General features: G+C 46.8%; 2 protein-coding genes and 1 pseudogene across 2 annotated transcripts; 1 reads left to right on the top strand and 2 right to left on the bottom strand.

Moving 5' to 3' along the window:
- Positions 1-294: 294 nt before the first annotated feature.
- Positions 295-1,809, bottom strand: LOC9660974 (annotated as a pseudogene).
- A 3,207-nt stretch (positions 1,810-5,016) lies between these two features.
- LOC9662196 (dirigent protein 21) lies at positions 5,017-5,597 on the top strand. The gene has a single exon (XM_002962459.2). It carries the CDS (start codon positions 5,017-5,019, stop codon positions 5,563-5,565), a length of 549 nt encoding a protein of 182 aa, XP_002962505.2. The 3' UTR covers positions 5,566-5,597.
- Positions 5,598-14,131: 8,534 nt separating this feature from the next.
- Positions 14,132-21,441, bottom strand: LOC9662197 (E3 ubiquitin-protein ligase PRT6). Its single transcript, XM_024659276.1, has 17 exons — positions 21,266-21,441; positions 20,091-21,209; positions 18,894-20,035; positions 18,702-18,845; positions 18,394-18,637; positions 17,559-18,335; positions 17,298-17,504; positions 16,603-17,240; positions 16,492-16,543; positions 15,845-16,433; positions 15,584-15,792; positions 14,976-15,529; positions 14,797-14,904; positions 14,658-14,733; positions 14,524-14,601; positions 14,379-14,447; positions 14,132-14,324 (listed from the first exon to the last, which is right to left on the bottom strand). The coding sequence occupies exons 1-17, from the start codon at positions 21,359-21,361 to the stop codon at positions 14,256-14,258; spliced, it is 6,171 nt and encodes a 2,056-aa protein (XP_024515044.1). The 5' UTR covers positions 21,362-21,441; the 3' UTR covers positions 14,132-14,255.
- Between the last annotated feature and the right edge of the window lie 28 nt (positions 21,442-21,469).

Here is a 21,469-nt window from a genome sequence, read left to right on the forward strand (position 1 = left end):
CTGGTCTTCAACACGTGATCAAGCTCGAATTACAGTTGGCTGATGAACGCTATTTGGATTAATGAATAGAATGTTTGGCAGCTGGGCAAAGGGGATACAAGGTGACTAGAAATGCACGATTTAAACTTTTGCGTGGTTGGAAAGATCACACTAGACCTTCAAATGGCGGTTCTCCACTCTCCTTGGAATTTGGATCTGACAATGTATATATTGCTGGGACAACCAAGATTTCTCCGATCTATATGGGAGAGACGCAAGTCTAGCCAGCATTGAGTAGAATTTATTTTGTGGTGACTAAAGATGTGATGTCTGATTGATGTAGACATCCTTTGGGAACCTTGGACTTGCCATGGCTTACAATGGGATCTTGAGCTGAATAGCACTGCGAAAAACATCTTCCATGGACGGCGTACAAAGCTCCAGTCGAATCCATGGATAAGATTCGCCACGAGAAGCTCCACTGCTCGCAATCCCATGGCCATTCCTGGACACTTTCTATGGCCGGATCCAAACGGGAGGAGCTCAAAGTTTTGGCCTTTGACGTCGATGGGAATTGTGTGGGATTCTCCCATACTGCCGGATCCATTCCAATCGCCCATGAATTCACCAGGAGAGTGGTCCCTTTTGGAACGTGAAAGCCGCCAACGTTGGATGCTTGGCTTGAGATGTGCGGCATAATTATGGCACCCGGAGGATAGCGTCTCAATGTCTCCTTGAGCACGAGCTGGAGATATTCGAGCTTTGGGAGGTCCGACTCTTGCACTATCCGAGTATTGCCCACAACCCTGTCGAGCTCCTCGCGGAGCTTGGCCATGACTCGAGGATCGTGCATCAATACAGCTATGAGCCACTCACTTGCAGTGCTGGTGGTATCAGTTCCACCAATTAACATCTCCTGCATTTGTCATAGAAATACCTGTTAGCAGCAATATGGAAAAGTTTTGCACGGGTTACCATGAGGTTTGCCTTCACATATGTCTCCCCTTGTGTCCCTGCTCCAAAGAAGTCAAGCATGATATCAAGGAAGTCCTTGCATTTCCGTGTTGTCTCCTTGTGCTCGTCAACGATCTTTTGCAAGAACTTGTCTTGCTTGGCATGTTCGCTTGTACCGAGGGATCTGCCAGTCCAGCCATCTCAGGTACCAGGGCACCAAGTTGCTAAGACAGGGATTGATGGTCAGCTCAAGAACATTGTCATTGAGCTCCTTGAATTCCATGGCATCGGCATCCACGTTTTCGTCACCAAAGTACCTCTTGCTCATCACAATTCGTGATGTGATGTTGAAGGCGAAAACACTGGCCACTTTTCTCACCTCCACAGGCTTGTCATTGCCATGAGCCTTCAAAATCCCCTCCAACGCACGCGAGAGCTCCTCCCTTCTGACCAAGAGAAAGAGTCGATACGCTGGGCCGTGAAGAGCTCCGTTGTACACAGCTTGCGGGTGTTTCGCCATAGCTTTCCATGGGGACTACTTACAAGTCCAACAGAGCTATAACTGAAATACTCGCCGAAAACCATGTACGGCCTGGAAGCAAAATTTAGATCATGTGTGGTGAACACCTCCTTGGCAAGCTCTGGGCTGGAGATCACCACAGTTGGGATCATTCCCAGCCTCAAGGAAATAATAGGACCATACTTGTTGGCCATGCGTTGCAATGCTTTGTGCGGGGGCATTCCCGCTAGCAAGTGTAAGTGGCCAATCAGGGGCAATCCCCATGGACTTGGTGGAAGATTTGAACGAGCTTTCAAGAGCCACAAGCCCCAGAGAGCGATGAAAATTGCAAAGCTGACAGCAAGTGCTAGATCCATTCGTGTGGTGTTTGGCCGATTAAGGCGACTGCTCTTATAGGAGAACTTCATCTGACATCAGGCAAGGCTCTTGTTTCGAAAAATTTCAAACTGTGAAAGCATCCGACCAAACCAAACGGCAAAGTCTTGCTGCTTGCATTGACCAAGCAATATGAAAGGACGGGTGCAAATGCATCCTGACTCGAGCTGGCACACATGCAGTGACTTGGTGGATGCCAGACGCCATCGCAAACCAGATTTCTGTCAGCCATTTCTACCATGCAGAGTCCTTCCAAGATCTCTGTGTGGTTCATGAGCTTTTGTGAGCAACCTAGACCAGTGTTTGACAAACCCTTTCACCTTCCAAAGCAAAAATCTTCCTTGGAGTTTAACTTCCAAGTATTTTTCAAAATTCTCAGGATTAAATCTTCTAATCAAAATTTTCTTAGGTAAAAATCCTTTTATTAATTAAAAAAAGGTTAAATAAGCTTACAATTGCAAGAAAATTTGTCATAGTTCCAGTGGTCCATGACTTCATCAAAGTTAAACTTCTGAATTTTAGGACTTTCAGTTGAAATCCTTATGAGAGCATCAACTGTTTCAGTACTCATGTGATTTCTGTATTTCTTCTTGATCAAGTTTATTCTACTGCACAACTTGCAATGCTAACACACTACACCATCCCAATTTCACCAACTCAAAGTAAATTTGGAAAGCTCTTTACCCAACTTGCTTGACTATGTATGATGCTCCACATATCAATAAAATTCCATCTTTTCCATTCCTACAAGGCAAGTCAAATACTTTTCCATGAAGGCTAAAGGATCCACAATGCCTTTAACAAGAATTCCATCCACCTCTAAATGCTTTCATAAAATTCTACAAGCTCCCTTGCCTCTTTAATCCCAAATTGTTTGTTTTCCTTGACAAAGATTGGCAAATTAACTAGAGTTAAAACCTACATCTTGGAGAGTATCTCTGTATCTTGCAGTTGTTTAATAGCTGAAATGAGAGTAGAAGTAAAGGAGATTTAAAACTGCATAGCTTCTTGAAAATCACTTCCATCTTCTGACCAGATCAACTATATAGTTTTGTAAGCATTTTTTTTAACTAAAACTCTCAAAGCATGAAGGAAGCCATCCTTACTACCACTATCAAGGATGCATGTATTCATGGGATTATTGTTCAAATCAATCTCATCATTAATGTAATACTGGTTTAGCTTTATAATAGTCTATCAGCACAAGGGTCCAACCATGGTGATGTTGATTAACTTCTCTTGGAATTTCTGATTGAGACTACTCATCACCTGTATAATATCAGCCAAAAAATCCAAAACATACATGTTCTTGAGAGTTTTTAGCTTGTTGTAAAGTTGTAACTTGCCACTTTGTTTGAAAAGCTTAGCTATTGATTCCAAATATTTGCAAAGCTTAGAGAAAGCCCTTCCACAACTTAGCCACCTTGTATTTTGTATGTGCTACAGTTTAAGTTTGATATGATCATGTTCCATCTCAATTTTCATCAGTTTAGTCAACCTTTTTGAGCTTTTGCCGAAGTAAATTACTACCTTGTTTACTAATTTATCAATTTTCGTGCATTGTGGAGCACATTCTCCATTCTTGTAAGCATCTTCCATATATAAATTGGCTCAATGTGCTATATAGTGAACACTGCTTAAGAAAAGAAAATTAAATTGAATCATAAGTAAACTAATAAATTCAATTTAAGGAATACCATTCATCCACCATCAATCCAAAATAAGGACTTTCCCTGACTTTTTGTAAGATATTTTAACTATAACCAAGCATATGAACCATGTTAGAATTAAATTAACATAGTCTCTTTAGAGTCTTTAAATTAACATAGTCTCTTAAATTAACATAGTCTCTTTAGAGTCTTTAAATTAACATAGTCTCTTTAGAGTCTTTAAATTAACATAGTCTCTTAAATTAACATAGTCTCTAAACATACCTCATAAATAGAAATTATCAGTTGTGAACAATCTTTGTCACTATCGTAATATCTTGGAATGTTTATCCCGTTAAATCAATGAAGTTCAATTAGCTCTAGAAAACAAGTAATAGAGGAAATCCTTTTGCAATATAATAAGCATAACGAAATAACATAAGCACCCCTTATTTAGTATGGTGTAGATGTTTAGTTGTAACTTTTGAAATTGATTGTTGCTTCCTACGGCGCACCTCCTTAACAAATACAGACTCTTTATGATCTTTAGAGCTAACATGACTACATAAGGCACTCTTTCAAAAATTACTACTACCCTATTTACCAAAAATATTCTTAGTCCATGGATTTGCCTTGTAAATTTTGCAAAACATTGTGCTTTCAATTGCATCAAACTCTACTCTACTCCCAATGCTCCTTAAAATGCCTTGATAGTACATTATCATCCAGTTCCTCAATATCATCCTCAATCTCTATTTGCGTGGTAGCCTTAAAAAAACTTAGAATTGATTGCTTCCTAGAAGCAAGATTAATAACTATGGGATGCTTCTTTTTACCTAGAGGTAGTTTTGGCATTCTACCATGTTAACCTAAGCAGCATGACCAAGTTGGCTCTTAACTAGTATGTTTAACACTAAATTAAATGTATTTATAATTAATTAATTAATATGGGTTAACAAAAAAATCCTTTTCTTATTAAAATACCCAACATCTTGATACATGATTTTTTTCCTGGGCCATAGATTCTCCATGGTTTGATCTGCCCGGGAGTTTTTGAAAAGTTCCAGGTTTTTATATGGGAGGATGAGGTGTTTGTCAACTGCTGACCAAGACCATCTTACATTTCCTTTTCAATGTAGATAGGCAAAGGCCGGTGCTATGGTTGCCATGTGGAAGACTTTGTTTGTCTATTTCTATGGTGTCCTCTGAGTCTTTTGCAGAGTACATTGCAAAGCTGTGTCGGCGTCTATCTCACAGTCGAGAGCATGGTTGATGAAACACTTGTTTTGTTTCAGAAACGTTTACTTCTTGGCCACGAGGACTCGTAAGATCAAGACGGAGCGTTACGTGCTCCAGTTTGGTAAAACAAGCCATATAAAGCTAAAGGCAAAGTCAAATCAAACCGTGATATACTTTTTTTTCTGGACTAGAATGTTTCTTTGCTTCTGGAAGATCAACCTGGAAGCTACCACATCTCTTCTTCTACAAAAGAAATAATATTTACCTCCTCAATTATCCGGGAGACCTACAAGCACGAGTATGGCTAAACTCATCCAGATCCTTGTAGTGGTAGTTTTCTTTGCAGCAAGTTCTTGCGCGGCAACGGATTCTAGCAGGCACTTTGCAAAGTGCACTGAAGTTATCAGCTTCTACCTCCAAGATCTCTTCTTCCCAACGCCCGGGGTGAATGTCACCACGGCAATTGTTCTTCCAGGCACGAACAACGCCACCATGTTTGGAATGGTGGCCATCATCGATGACAAGCTGACAGAAGGCCCCTCGATCGACTCCAAGCTCGTGGGAAGAGCCAAAGGAATATTAGCATTCGATTCTATCAGCAACATCAGCCTCCTGGCAAGCATCACCCTGGAGCTCGAGGGGCGAGATGGGAACATCAATCTACTGGGTCAGAACCGCGCTCTGGATCCGCAGAGGGAGATTTCAATCGTGGGAGGAAGTGGAGAATTTAGATTTGTTCAAGGATTTGCAACATTGAGAACACATTCTCTCGAGCCTTACGGCGCCAAGATCTTTTGGCAGTTGCATGTGATCAAACTGTGGGACTGCTTGTTCAACTCCCAGGTGTAGAACCGAGATTTCCTGTCCTAAGAAGAATAAAAAGAGCACCATATGATTCTGCTTTGATAATTAACGTAACATCCTTTCGCTGGTGAACCATATTTGCTTATCTATTTTTGAATTAATGACAAGCCGGGCCTTCGGATCTCACCCATTGGCCAAAACTAACATCGGGAAATTTTTTCCCACTGGGCTTGGGATCCAATGGCCAGCAAGCCTCCCCTATTGTAGATGATCACAACCGTTGGATTAGATTCATATTCAAACAAATATTCTAATACGAATATACTACGAATAAAATCTGATTGAGTTATAAAAGCCGGGGATTGCATGTGTAGAGATTGTTGGCGCCCTAGGGAATGAGAGCGTCCCCTTTAGGGAACTGGACGCGTTGGCCTGCTTGCTCGCCTTCCCTGGTTTTGATCAAGTATCTTATAATCCAGTTTATGTGCTGTACTCAGACGTGAATCTAGGGCGTTGACCCAGCCCGCACTCCTTGACCATGTGACTTTTCCTTGTTCTTCTTGTAAATATGTCAAGGAGTGCTGCAAACAATACCCGGAAGGCCGGTTGCTTGCGACTGGCACAACAATTGTATTGTCTAGTTCTCACTGTCTCCGAATGCCACCGTCACACTGGCGTACTAAACACACATGCCAAGTCTTTTCTGCTGTATCCACATGCTATAAGATTTCAGATTTAGGGTAACAATAGTTTACCATAGACCTGGCAAGACCTAGACAGTCGCGCAAATGGAGCCTCAGTTGTACAGTGTTCACGTTGACATCACGAAATCAGCGGCGATCATGTGAACCGCCGCTGATGCAACGAAGGACGTCAATGATTTGGCACGATATATTTTACGGCCTCGTTCAGAAATTCATCACCCGAATGCAGAGAAAAGCCCTAGAGATTCGCCTTCTTGATTCGATGCTGAATTCAACGCGGTCCCGATGTGGTTTCTTGGGAAACAACTTCGCGAGATCCGGCCCAGTTTTGTCCAATTCGGGTTTGGGCAGATGTTATTTTCCTTTAAATCTCAGCTAACAAAAACCTCTCTAATTCCATACTGGAGCTGAGCCTAGCCGCCATCACAGCCAGAACTGTAAGATCCACCCACACTCAACAACAATTGATGGCAGAGCTGGTCCAGTACGAGAAATTGCTGGTTGGTCGTGATGGCCAGGTTACCAGCGTTGTGATGGCGACTCAAGCATGCCGTTCAGTCTTTGATTGCCTGGGTTCCAAGAAGCAATCGTGACCTTGAGAGGGTGGTGGTGCAAAGGCGAGAAAGCTGAGCGTGGTGAGTGGCGCGAATTCAACTAGTGGCACTTGTCACAAGAAGGCATAGTTGCAGCTACGTTCAAACATTTAAAACGTTTTTTTCAGGACAATCAAATGTTTACATGGTAAAGCCTAAAATGATTAAGAAAACACTAATATTTACTAAAGACACTTTAATCTGATATTAAGTTTATAAAACCCAACTGAATAACATACTAAAACAAATGAGAGAAGAAGGCGCTTCTTGATATCAGACCAGCCATTCGTGACAATGGTACAACCATATGTCCTCCAACTTAGCCATACATCTTCAAGTCGCTTCTGAACATTGTTGTATATTCGTTGTAGCTTAGTTGTCCACAACTTCTCATATCCCATGAGGTTGTCAATCGCTGGACGCCCCACTTTTGCGGCAACTTTCAGCATTCTCTTCAAGTTGTCTCTTCGGATTGTGTTGAAGGAGATGTTCTCGGCAAAGAAGAATTCTACAACAGCATCATCCAGTGCCTCAGCCGAAGCAGTATCAAAAAATGTCACCAAATTTCCATCTAAGGATCTACGTTTCACTGTTCTGCTTGTCCCAACACTGGACCAGTTCTCCGTGCTTGCCACCATAGATTCTGCTGGCCCCCCTGAACCTTGTGTGGCTTGCTGCAGTAGATGCCCATCATCGGCATCTGCTGGGTCTGCTAGCTCGAAATCGGAAAAACTGCTGAGAGCTTTTTTAAGAACTTCATAAGGGATCTCCCTCATTGCCTTGCACGTTTTCACACCTCTTGCCCGAACTCCAGCAAGATGTGCTCGCACTCACTCCGCTCCCCCAGTGTGAATCTCATGACAATACTTACATGTCCAGTGCCACTCTGCTCGTATCACATGCTTCCAGCTCCAGCATTTGCAGCGTCCTCCAATTCCTGCCATGACTACATGAACCCTGAAGAAACCCTAAAGAAACCTTTGTCTCTTTTCGCAAATAGCGTTGGGAGTTTAGAACGCCGTTTTTTAACACGTTTAAAACGTTACGTTTTTTTAGTTTCATATGTTTTCCGGCAACTATGCAAGAAGGGACACTTAAGTTGAGACTGCCCTGTAAAACAACGAAAGGCAACAGTCCATGTAGCTGAGACACGCAGATCTTTTGATGGATGGTTTGCCCATAAAGTCCACCAAGATGCCACCGTGTGAGCCATGTCTTATGGGGAAGCAGCAGCGACATTCTTCTGTTCTGCGAGAAAGCAGGAATCAAGAGAGAAGTTACAGCCCCATATACTCCATAGATGAACGACAGTTGTGGAGCTTGAGACGATGGGAGCTTCAGCCTAGGACATTGAGAGATCAGAGGTATTCCCTGGTCCATCCTTGCTTTGTTTGGACAGGTGTTTCCTAACAGGGAAATCCTGAGAGGCAGCCATGGGACGATCCAGGAAGCAAGATTTTTGGACAGTGATATTCTTTTTCTAGATCTATGCAGCTCAACCTTTGGCACTTGGGCACTCTGATATTTGTGGACCGTTTCAGGTCCAGACACGCCACAAAAAGAGGTACTTCCAGTCTTCCAGTGTACAAGCTTGAGGTTGAGAAGCAGCGTGATGAAACTATCAATGCTGAGATCTGATGGAGGTGGTAAATACACTTCCAGAGCCTGTCGCTAATTAGCATGTCGTCTATCTCTAACACTCGCCCTCGAGGTTCACCGGTTGGGTCTTGATTGCCAGCATGAACATCGCCCCATCGCCCCATCGCCCTGGAACATGAACTCCATGCTTGAAGAAAGAAGTCCGTGGCAGCGGCTTGGTGAAGATATCTGCAATCTGCTCAGTAGTGGCCAGATACTGTAGAGCCAAAGTTCCTGCTATGATCTGCTCACGAATATAGTGGTAACGCACTTGAATGTGGTATCAGATTTAGGGTAATCATCTTTGCGGTTAAACTGTGAAATGGCGTCATCCTCCTCCTCCCAGGAGGTGTTTGATGGGGACAATTTTCTGGCCTGGCAAACATGCTCAGTTCTGGCTGATGTGTGGCCCATAGTTTCTGGAAGTAGGAAATGCCCTGACCAAGAAACTTGCACCAATGTTTGTACATCGTCAACACTGAGATTAAATCCCCTAGGTGCTAAACGCAGCTCAAAGATGCGTAATGATCTCCAAGACTCTCAATCATGAAACTCCAGCATCTCATCTTTGAATCTGGGTTTTCAGCTTCCCTTCTCACGAAAATAGGCCTAAGTGATCTGCACACCCAAGCCATCCATGTTTTTATTCGCCAAAGCGCCAACTATAAGTGTGAGTGTAATCGAATTTCTTTCTCACGAGGGCTCCCCTGTGCCAAGAATGCAATGACAATCACCCAACTTGTTGTGATTGTCAGAAACGCTTTGCAGATCATTACCTAAGGAGAATGCAATGACAATCACCTTACTTGTGATTGTCAGAAACGCTGATACGTCGGGGTTTAGCACAACAGGGGCAATCTCCATGCTTGGCCCCACTAAGAACGGGTGCAACCAGCCAGTGCCAAGGATTCGAGCATAAGCTTTGAGCATCAGCAGGCCCAAGTTGATCAGGGTCCGCCAGCCTTCGGGAGAAATGTGGAACGCATGCAACTGGTAATCTGCTCAACGATGCCTGGCTCCTTTAAAGGTCAAGCCAAAGCAAAGAATTAGGCTCCGTGCAACGGGAAACGAAATCAGGCAGTGCAAAAGCTCCATTCAGTCAGTAGAGGGTTTCAGACGAATTCTAAGCTGTCGAACATGAGAAGCGTAAAGATCTTGCTCTTCAAGGATTTATCCAAGTACAGGTTTAATAAGTCTTTAAGTTAGAGAGACTAAAGAAAATCAACGAAATTTTTTTATCAGATATTATACACACTGTTTAAACCATACCGATCACCACCTTGATGCTCCTGCCTCGATCATCGCTGCACGTCGCTCTGTCCTCGACAGAGGCAGAGTACGTTGCCCTAACCGCTTTGGCTCGAGACTCCTTTGAACGCCATTGCGCTGCACTGGGAGTTTGCTCTCCATCTGTTTCGGCTGGGTGGGAGGGGTAGTCCATGCTCAGCCGATCCAGCCAGAGTGGATCCCAAGAGTGAAAAATGCATCTTCGTGGGCTATCACACCCAGGTAAAAGCCTCTGGTGAGATGTGGTGTTTGATCTTTATCGAGATACCCTGAGACTCCCTCCCGTTTCTCCACCACCTCTGGTGGATCTTTCTGAGAGTTTGGATGCCGTTCCAATTCTCCTCCCAGCACCAGACAATCCAGCCGATGCAGAGCCAGGAGAAGTTACTGAAGGAGCGCCCGAAGGAGGCGATCTGGCAGGACGAGCTGATCACGGTACTTCTCTTCCTTCGACACCTCTTCTGACGACTCCACAGGCCACAGCGGCTGCATCCTCAAGCACCAACGACCTGGAACAGCCAGATCTTTCCACGCTCGTGGCTGACCTGTTCGTTGGCGACAGAGTTATATCAAGATGCAGCATTCCTTTCCTCCAGCCGGCACAGCAGTGGTGACACGCTCGGGTCGTGTTGTGAAACCATCTCTCAAGGCCAAGGAGGCGATGGCTACAGGCAAGCGTGCCTACTTCTGGGCTATGACGGCTCCACCTGCCTCTCTCGGTCCCCAGGCGGCTCTGCACGGACCAGAAGCTGAGCACGGGCAGGAAGCCATGCAGGAGGAGTATGATTCTCTCCAGAAAAACAACACTTGGTCGCTGGTTGAACTTCCAGCTCGCAGAAAGCTCGTCTCATTGTTTAAGAAAAAGTACAACGCTGATGGAGCGCTACAAGGCTAGATTTGTGGCACGCAGATTTTCTCAAGTTCATGGGCTGGACTACTCGGGAGACTTACAGCCCCGTGGTGAAGCTCACAACCATTCGAATGCTACTAATCTTAGCTGCAGAATTGGATCTCGAGCTCCATCAACTTCACGTTTATACTGCGTTCCTCAACGGCAACATCAATGAAGAGGTGTATGTGGCTCAGCCCCCTGGTTTTATCAAGCCACCTCGTTTGCAAGCTTAACAAAGCTCTCTACGGACTCAAGCAATGGTACACTGGAGCTAAGCCAGGCAAAATATGTTTCCGACGTGCTCCAGAGGTATGGCCTTGCTCATGTTAATCCTGTTACTATCTGCTGATACCTTGATCAATCTCCCCAGCAATCTAGTCGCTCCGGCAGCCTGATCTACCTGGTAATCTCCACTCGGCCTGACCTTTGGGCACAGTGGCGAAGTACTTGGACCGTCCCTCCGCAGCACACTGGCAGGCTTTGAAACGAGGTACAACTTTGAAGTACTCCAGAGGCGAGAGCAGCAATAAGCTGACTGGTTACTCTGATGGTGATCCAGACAACAGGAAGTCAACCACCACAGGCTACGTTTTCCTGCTAAATGGAAATGTCGCAAGCTGGTGCAGCAAACGACAGGCTATTACAGTGATTTCAAGTACCGAGGCTGAGTACATTGCAGCAGCTGCAACCAAGGAAGCAGCGTGGCTGAAGGGACTTCCTCCAGAATCTACAAATTAACACAGGTGTGGTCAAGCTATTGTGTGACAACCAGTCTAGCCTTGACCAAGAACTCCAGGTTCCACTCTTGTACTAAATACATTGAGCTGCACTTCTACTTTATACGAGAGCAGATCCAAAGAGGACTGATCAAGCTGGAGTTCTGCCTGACAAACCCCATTCTCGAAACCACTTCCTCGTGTCAAACATGGAGTCTTCACGAAGGCTCCTTTAGACGTTGGCCTTGAGGAGTGCAAGACCACGTCAGCGATCCAGACGCTGCCAAGGATCGTCATGATAAACTCATACATTTAACAATGTATGAACCAACAACAACACAACACCGTTTCATAATACCACACCGAGAGCTTGTTTGATCCTTACAAGACAATCCTGGGTGGATATTGGAGTTTATAGTTTGGCATTGGAGATCAGGTGGATAGGAACAGCCTCAAGCTCTTCCAGGCTACAAGTACGTCTTTTCTTGTTTCTTTCTTTGCTCTTCCTTGTAACCTGTCTTCACGGCAGATTGTTGGTCGAACGAACAACTACCAAAGTGCACAACTTGTCCATGGCACACGGAAGAAAAATTAGTGAATATATGCACTAAGAATACTCACTATCGTTTTACTGAAACTACTTGGCGGAAGTCCTGCAAAAGGTAGATGGGGATTTGCCATGATCACGTTCTTCTTTCAGGCCTCGTTCGTGGTTGGTGGATTACAGCGCTTAGTATTCAGTACCATTTCCTCAAGCACCTGCACATCGTGCACAAAATCGTAAGGAACAAAGCATTTTTTTGTTCTCAAAGACTGAATTGTCTACTTTGCAGGCCTTACTACTTGCACTACACAAAACCAAACTTACATTGGAACAAACGAGCTTTGCAGTCGACTATCCATGACAGCGTTTGCTCTCAGTTGTATGCTTTTGGCATTCCAGATTGACAAACTCTTTGACTGTTTGCAGGCCAAGGTCCACACACCAGATGTTCAGCAGCTGACTTCTTCACTCTGCAACTACATCCGAGTCAGTTGGACTCTGCGTGAGGGATAAAGTCCTGATTCCGTGCTCTACACTCATGTGCACGAAAATATCGAGGACTCGAGTGGATTTACCTCGACCTCCCAAGCCCGCAGGTCGCTGTTATCAGCAGGTTCTTGAGCTTCAGGGATGTTTCAATCGTGCCATTTAGTACCTGTTTCTTGGAATGCAATAGTAAACAGAAGTTAATCTTTCATTCTACTTACATAGCAACTTCCATCGTTACACTATAGTCACCAACTTCTTCCTTTAGTCACTGTTAACGTGTCCGACAGAGTCTCCTTCGGATGGTTTCCAACCTGCATTTTTGCGATGGTAAACCTGTTGTGGATCATAATATGTGCAAATCTCCTTCAACGCTTTCTGAATGCATATGACTCTGGCTACCACCTCCTGGCGCGCAATATCTGATGGACTCAAGCTCTGTAGGTAACACAGGGCAAGGAACCATCCTTCAACAATTTTAACCTGCATAAATTGGTGAGAGATGTTCTGCTCGAGTTATTTTACCCGAGCAGAAAGATCCATATCACTGGCACTGGCTACAAGGAACTCTTGGTAAGACATAAGTGAGCCGTTGTCCTTTGTAACACACTCTGCCATAAGCTTTTGTTCCCCACCAAAGAGATGGAAGATTGGAGATGCAACCAGATCAGTTGCGAAAGAATTCCTTACATCTCTCAAAAGCATCATGGCAATGCTCTTCTCGGTGAGGGTGTGAACCTTCCCTAGCACATTGAAGTGGTGCCAGAAGTATGCAAAGAACCGATAACACCAATAGCTTTGCCCATTCCTACAAACACAAAATATTTTCAAAAGGATTTTTAACTAAAACATTACCTGATGTAGCGAAGCACATTGTGAGCGACCATCTCTAGTAATTCCTATAGCTCTGATGTCACTCGTCATCGTTGGCCACCGGTAAGTCTCTCCACGCCTCCTTCCCTTGCGTAGATCTTCATACAATCAGTGCGTTTGCGTCACATAGGGGATGACGATAAGGTGTTCTTGAGCTGCTTTCACCTGATGAAACTTATACCACTGCAACGCAAAACCAAATAAAGACCCCAAAATCCCCATCGCACCACCGACAATCGCTACAAGAGTCATGCTTCACTCTTTCGCGATCGCTTGCCCTAGCGCCGGAGAAGAGAGATCGGGAAGAGAGAGGAGCTACCCTGCAGAGAACGCGGCACGATGCGGTGGGGAAGTCTGAGTAGCCGCTGGTGTACCATGGTGGCAAGCTAGAGGCAAATGGGAGGTCTGTATCTCCGGGGTGAGAACTGCGGTTGGCGAGACACTGCTCGAGTATTCCAAACAGATTGGAAGCCACTGCTACATCCTCCCAGGCCGCAGACTTTGACACGAAAACGGGCTGGAAGGCGGATGATCCAGACACTGGAATGGAAAGCCATGAATCCAGCATCCGGCATTTCTCAAACTTCGCTCCACAATCGCGAAACCGGAATGGTGTCATCCTCTGTCCCAGAGCCTGTTACGAGCAGGAAAAAGTGGACAGACTTAGAATTGGTCACATTGACTTACCATCTCATTGGTCACACAGACTTACCATCTCTTATTTTATAACCAGCAGCTGCGACCATGTCTCCATCTCTAATCCTCGCAGCCTGCGAGCATACGAACGATATAAAACTCTAGGATACAAACGCTATGCTGACATGGCGAGATCGATCAGCTGACGTGGCATGTCAATGGCTCAGATTGAAACAACCCAAGGAAAAAAGAGAGGGTTTAAGATTTTACAAATAAATACATTGGGCTTAAGCCAAATAAAACAGGCACTCAAAGTGCTTGCTCTTTGGAGTTTATTTTGCTCCTCCTAGGCACACTCCCCAGCGATCAAAACAGTGGCTCGCGGATTGTTTGAGCCAGCACCGATGAACTGTAGTCGAGGCTGTGCGACGCGACCTGGAATGGAAATCAATCAAGTTTGCCCAGCGACAGAAAACGAAGAAGGCTTACCATCGCAGTCAAGGCCGCGTAACGCTCGTCACTTAGAAACAGTGGCTTCCCCCTCCGCATGTCTTGATCCTGAATTTTGGAAATGGAAATGTAAGTAGGCGGTGCGGTCGAGAAAAAGTTTTGCAGCTGTGGAGGAAACGCTTACCTCCTCGCCATAAGCATCTAGATATGGTGACGGCCACATTGTCTGCCGCTCGCGGCGGAGAAGTAGAACGTTTGTTTTCTGGAAAGAACAAGAGCTTAGACAAAGCCACGCTCGAAGAGGAGAACTATACTTACTCGGAGCATGAGATAGACGCCGACGCCACCCCCGCAAGAAATAGCGTGACGATAGCATTCGCTTTGCATTTGTACGCTGCAAATAAGAAAGCAATTCCAATCAGACGAACGCGAGAGAAAGAATCAGAGCTGGACAAACCTGCAACAACCGTTTGTGCCAGTCCCGCAACATAGTCTTCCACACAGCAAGCACAGCACCGGCCTTTCGGGTACTGTTTTGCAGCGGGGGCAGCATTCCTTCACATATCTACACAGAAAATTGAGAACGCAAGGTTGATGGTCACGGAAGAAAACAGAAAAATGAATGAAAAAAAACACCTTTGAATCAGGTCTTGGAAAAGTCGGGGGAGAACCATCAGCTGCAGAGCTACCGCTCGCACTGGTCTTGGAACGATGGAGAAGCTGCGTGAGCCTGTTTCACTCTGAAGGTGTTGGCACCACTTGACGACGAGATTCTGCACCGCCTCTTCTGACAATATGGCTTGCATCGGAGGGATGGAAAATCGTCTCTCCAGCTCCTCAACCTCCTTCATCTCCACAGCTTCTGTGTCTCTAGAGCTCTCGGCAGCCTCTCGATAAGCAGAGCTTGAGAGGTGGTTGTAAACATTTGAAAGCTCCCAGCTGTTCGACCCTGCAACGGGCACTGGCTGAGAAGTACCAGAAATCACAGTCTGTAGCAACGCGCAGCGTCTGAGGTAAGGCAACGTAAAGAGCCGAATCTGTTCGAACTGTAGCGGCGCAGTCACAGGTCCTTCCGGAGATTGAAGTGCGATGCAGGTGTCTGCCAGTGTTGCATGGATGACTGCTAGAAAGTTTTGCAAATGCGCAGGAACGCTATCATCCACCACATATCTTCCCATTGATGCCAAGCACTGAAAGAGATGCCTGTGTTAGTGTCGTAAAACTAGAAAAATACTTGCACTTACTTGAACCAAGCAGACTAAATAAAACAAATGAACGAGTGCGGTGAGCGGTCCTTCCCGTGCCGGTATTGGCAATGGAAGTACGTAAAGCAGGCACATCAAGGAAGAGAAGGGATCGTGTGCAAGCACAGGATCAGCCACACGCTTCCAAAACTGTATATCGGCCGAATCACGGCCCTTTTCCAAAAAGTGTAACAAAGAGCTCAAATGACCTGCATGCACGTAAGCTGTCAATACATGCGAACCAAAAGCCTGTGATCTTACCTTTAGACATCGGTTCGGACAAGAAATCCAGAGACGTGCCATGACAAACTGATCCCACCATCAGCTGCATACCCCGTGACCTGAGTAGAACAATTTGCCGGCTGTGTGTCAGAGTTAAGTTGGCTGCCAGAGAGAGCAAAGGTAGAGTAGACCCGCGTGACGCCTCTGACGCTTCCTCCAAAGCAACTAATCTGCTGGCTGCATCATGATTACCGAGGATGAGACTCCTTGTACGTGCTGCCAACTCCGCGGACATAATGCTGTACCGGAGCAAGTCCCAGAGAAACAAGCCTTGGCAGTTTCTTCCTTCGGAAGTGTAAAGTTTCTCCTTCTCCAGGCAGTATAGCGCAGAAAGCCGCTTTGACACGGACTCCAGTACCATCCTCAGCGGATCTGCGAGTTTCCTCGAGACTGAGTTCCGAAACCCGGGCCTGGCAACCAGCTCTTGCGCGCTAACCATTAACGAACACGCTTGCTCCAGTCTAAACCCCTCGACAGCGTCAGCAACAAAGGGAGTTCGTGCAGAGGGATCTAAAACTGGAAGAATGGAGTTTGACAGCCGACGACAGACCGGACATAGGAACTCTCCCTGCAAAATCACAGTTAAGATGTAGATAGTTGCTACAAAAACTTACTAAATAACGAACCAGGTCTGGATCCACAATCTGTACTCCTTCGAACAAGGATCTACTGTAATACCTGTAGCACCACCAAAGTTTAGGTAGAAGAACTAAAGAGAGAGAGAGAAAAAAACGTACCTTTGTAGTAGGGAAGCGTAATAGCGCTCAACACATTCGTAATGAGCAGCGTGGCCACAGGCAGAAAGGTGCAGTCCGATAAAATCAAGCCCGACATCCCTGTAGACTTTGCTCTCTATACCATAGCGGCGACGGTTCCCGCGTGGAGGGTCTTCCGGTTGAGGCTGGAGTTCAGATTGTGAACGAGAGACCGCTGCCACGTACTCAGCCAGAACTGTGATCAGAGTCTCATTGTTGTCTGTCGATTCTTTGTTAGACACCATTTCCGCAAGTTCCCACCACCATTTCGGATCGACAGGATGGCTTGACTCGCCATAGGTATCATCGAGGCTTGCATCTGTATCCACCTCAATTCCACTAGTAGTAGCCGGAAACCGCTCTGTGTTGAGTATACTCGGTAATCCTCCCCGAAGAAGTTCAACAAAATCGTCGCGGTTGGTCAGCCTGTCCACGTTCGGATCTGCCGCAGCTCCCTCGAGCCACTGCCTAAGTTCCAAAATCAAGTTTTCCGCCTCCCTTCGTACCAAGGTTTGGGAAGCGCTATTGTCATCTTCTGCAGTTGGAGTATCGTCCACAACTCTTGAAGGTTTGTCCCAAGAAGGAACTGGCTTTTGCGAAAGTGCAAGCAACCTGGACTTCTGCGAAATTTCAAAGCACGAGTCAGGAACCGGATTGCCAGGTTACCCTGAGATTACCTGGACTAAAGTCAGCATACACAACGGGCTGGTAGAACTTCTGTCGCGACACAAAGCACACAAAGGTGTGCCTGTCTCATTCATGTCATCGTCAGCTAATGTTTCTCGAGGACGTTTACCCTCAGTCTTACTGGTGTCAAGCTTGTTTGAACTTTTCGAGCTTTCTACACTCGCCATGAACTTCTCTTGAGCCGCTCTCATTTTCGCCTACACAAGTGCGCAGTAAGAAAACTTCCATATTAGCAGAAATAAAAGACAAACCATCATCGCAGCTTGACGCTCCCGAGCGTGAGCTCGTTTCTTCTCTATGTCGGAAAGCTCTGCTTGCAGTTCGTCCTGCGACGTTCCCTCCGCCTTGGAGGACGAGTCGGTGGATACACGATGTAATATCTCCGGCGCAAGTGACTCGATCGCGTACATACACTGACGGTCTAGCTCGGCAAAGTTGTGTAGCAGTTTCTTGATGAAGCAGCCGACGTTGGACTGGCTTGTTTCAGAGATAATAAGTTGCGCCCCTTCGCTTGCAATATATTTTCTCATAAGTATCACCAATAACGAAAGAGTGCTCTGCCGATCAAATAGTTGCGTGCCGTCTGCCCCGCCAACATGCACAAACTCCGGAGCGAGAGCTAGAAGCGGGGGACGATCGACAGATGATATAGAAGGCCCCGAGACTGATGAAGCTTCCGCTGAGCTTTTGTTGGCAAAAGTGTTGCAGACGTCAAGCCCAAGTGATAAAAGGTGAAGGGCAGTAAATAATAAGCTTTCAGGTGCCCGAGACTCCGAAAGGTTCGGCGAGAAAGCAGCGTGGAAAAAGAGAGCTCGCAATATCTCATGAACCTTGGCCGACACAGCGATCTTGGAAAGACTCTGTAATGGTAGAAATGGCTTACGCCAGCGAGGTGGTTGACAAAAATGTGCCGATGCCTTGCATGCCCGTAAGTAGCGTTCTTCAGCCGACTGTAATTCTCGAGGTGTCCATCGAGGGTGATAAAGGTCTAGCTCTCGCCAGCTCTGTTCGCGTAAGACATATTTACCCTGCAGGAAACGCGCCAACCAATGTTACAGTACGTAGAGACAAAATATCCTTTCATACCTGTTGCATGCCATGAGGTCTTTTATAGTTGGCCACTGCTTCCAACGTTTCTTGCATATGCTCATTATCTCGAAGCCGCGGAGGCAATGCATTCGTCAGGGAGCTGTGCGAGGCATCCCCTATTGCCAGGCGTTGAATAAGTTCCCTACGTAACGATTCTTTCGGCGAAAGACCACAGAAGCCACGTTCTGAAATAATACGAATGAGCAGAACTAACATCTCTTGTGCCAGGACTGGCTCGTATCTGTTTCAACAAAAAGAAAAAAAATGTCGGGTGAAAAAAAATATATGCAGAGTTAAAATCTTACTCATTCGGCTTCCACAAGTACAGTGAGAAGTACTCTGCAAGGCCGAAACAAGTGAAAACTCGTCCCGCAAACTCTTCCGCGGGCGCCATGGACGCGCAGCATTGCAGCATGAACAGGTCGAGCTCTAAACTGTCTTCACACCTGCTAGATATAAAGTCAATTGCAAATGGATGTCTAGCAAGTCGCACTAACCATTCCACTGACCATGGCACGGCACGATAGATGTCGCAGAGGCCTACAATGGAGTGACCATTACGACGCCACATCCCAGCATGTACTTGAGAGCATAACACCTGAATTCGAAGAGGATGTTCCATCAGCAAAGCTGGCAGTCCGGTAACACGAAAAGCTTCGGGAAATAGCTGCAGTAGAGTGCCAGAGGGAGAGGTCGGAGGAGAAGCACTAATCTGGGACTCGTATTCCTCCAGAGCTTTCTGAAGCAGGAGACCGAGCATTCTGTGAAGCGGGATGTGAAACGAAACCTCTTGCTTGCCAACATCGAACTCCAAGGCCGGCCATTCGTTATCTCCCGTCAGCAAACTCGAAGACGTTCCCTCGGGTTCCAAAGATGCTCCCATCCACCACCATTCGCTCGTCTCACTCGTATCTGATGATCCATCTATGTCCATCTCGCTAGCCTCGGACGCTGGCTCTGCAGCTTCAGGTACTGCTCTAACAGCCTCGAGACTTCTTCTTGAAGTGTAGTCCCTGTGCCTGACAGCGTTTGTGAATTGCCGATCACGCGTCATCCCCCGAGCTAGCCTTACACGCGGTTGAATCTTTCTTCTCAGCCCAGCGTCCCCTCTGGCCGCCCCAGATGCAAGCTTGGCGGCCTTGCCAGCTTCTCTTGCTTGATCCGCAGCAAACCAAAGGTCGAGAACACCAACACATTCAGCTATCAACCAGATGAGCGCTTTAGAAAGCTTCGCGCCTTCCACAATGCAGAAGGCCTCTGTGCTGTGCTCTTCACTTCCGGCTGCTACAGCACCCTGTATACCAACCTGTATACCACCCTGCGCCTGGGTATCACTTCCCCAACTTGTATCATTTCCCGTAAGACATGTACCCGCGACGAACAGCCGGTGGATGTTGGCCATCTGTGTTTCCAAGAGAAATGCAGCAACCCAGTCTTCACTCTCTTCCTCGATGTGGATACTTGTGATTCTCTTCTGGGGATACATACCTTGGATGAAAGCCAAAAAGTGCAACCACGTCCTGCACAGTTGCGGAAATTCGTGTATTATGTACTGCGCCACCTTCAAGTGACTCATAACATAACGTACATCTTCTACTGCTCGCATGTATGCACGCTCTTGGATGGCAGGCCTAGTAACCTGTCAGCAAAGCACAGGAAATTAGAACCGACCCCAAAGCAAAGGCATGCCTTACCACAAACCGTCCATCGTCGCCGATACAGGACACAAAGAAATCCTTCAGTATGCCGAAGAGCATATCCAGGAGCTTCCACTCTACTACAAGACGAGGAGTGAGCGTCGGCACGGTGAAGATCTGTACCGAGAAGCTGCCAAGTATGCTGTGCTCCCTTGGCTGCCTTGCCAACATCTGTTCTTCTTGCAGAGACTCACGTAGAAACTTGGGGTAGCGCTTGATAAAAGTCTGAGCAAACCGGTACTTGAAGTTTGGATCCCCGAGTAGCTTATAGAGCAACTCATGCAGCTTCGTATAGACGTTTTTCGGCAGAAGAAACTCAGCAGTGAGCAGGATGTCGAGCAAGCCGATATCACTGCTACTCAGCTTCTCGGCCGTGAAGCTCAGCATACTTTCGCTACAGTTGCAAAACTCCAGCAGCAAGCTGATAATACTCATCGACAGCGGCGACGCAAGCTTCTCCTCCGGGCTCATAGTCGACCACTTCCTAGGCCTTCCGGAAGAAGCCGTCACAGCAGCCGAGAGCCTGTCCTTCCATTCCAGCAGCATTGCCTCCAGCACCGGACCCAACCGAGCCACCATACCCTCGGACAGTGGAGGGACTTTCCCGGGTCCCCGATGTCTCGAGCAAAATCCACTTTCCTTCCAGGCAGTACCATCACCGCAGTCGCAGCATCCACCGCTAGTCCGGATCATCGAGTAGTCGTGCGTACTGTGATCGCCAGCTTGAAAGCACGGTACACAGATAGCACAAGTTGGATCGTGCTCGCAAGTGTGGCACCGGTAAGCTATGTCGTTCACCCCCCATACTGCTCCACACACGCCTCTAGCGCCACACTGTGCCTTCACCTCTTCCAGCCCGGACGCTAAATCCCTGTCAAAGGCGCACCATAACAGCCACCCCAGCGCCTCCCGGCATTGAGCCTGGATGGCCTGGCGAGCCGAGAGTAGCTGGCTATCATCGCTGCCCTCCGGCGTCAAGAGCTCCACCTCTGGATTTTCCGGAAGAATCACCGTCGCCAAGCGCCGCAGCTCCGCCGGATGCTCCCTCACATACTCGCCGAATCCCTGCCGCTGCCTCCTCGCCAAATCCTCTGGAAATCCCGATCCAGCAAGCCTCTGCCATGATCGAAACACTCGATTTCAGCTCACATTCGATCCCGATGGAGAAATACCTGGACGATTTGATCGGCCACAGCGGCGGTAGCGAGCCCGTCCAGTGCCGGTTCCACGTCCTCCTCGTCTTGGCCTCCAATCCGCCCTCGCAGCATCGCCGCGATCCCAAATCGTCGCGCTATCGCTATCGCTATCGCCGCATCCAAACCCTACCACGACCTATTCACTCGATGAGATCTTACAACGCTGTGCTAGCCCTAATA

This window comes from Selaginella moellendorffii, unplaced genomic scaffold (genome assembly GCF_000143415.4).
Source record: "Selaginella moellendorffii unplaced genomic scaffold, v1.0 SELMOscaffold_2, whole genome shotgun sequence".
Taxonomy (NCBI): domain Eukaryota; kingdom Viridiplantae; phylum Streptophyta; class Lycopodiopsida; order Selaginellales; family Selaginellaceae; genus Selaginella; species Selaginella moellendorffii.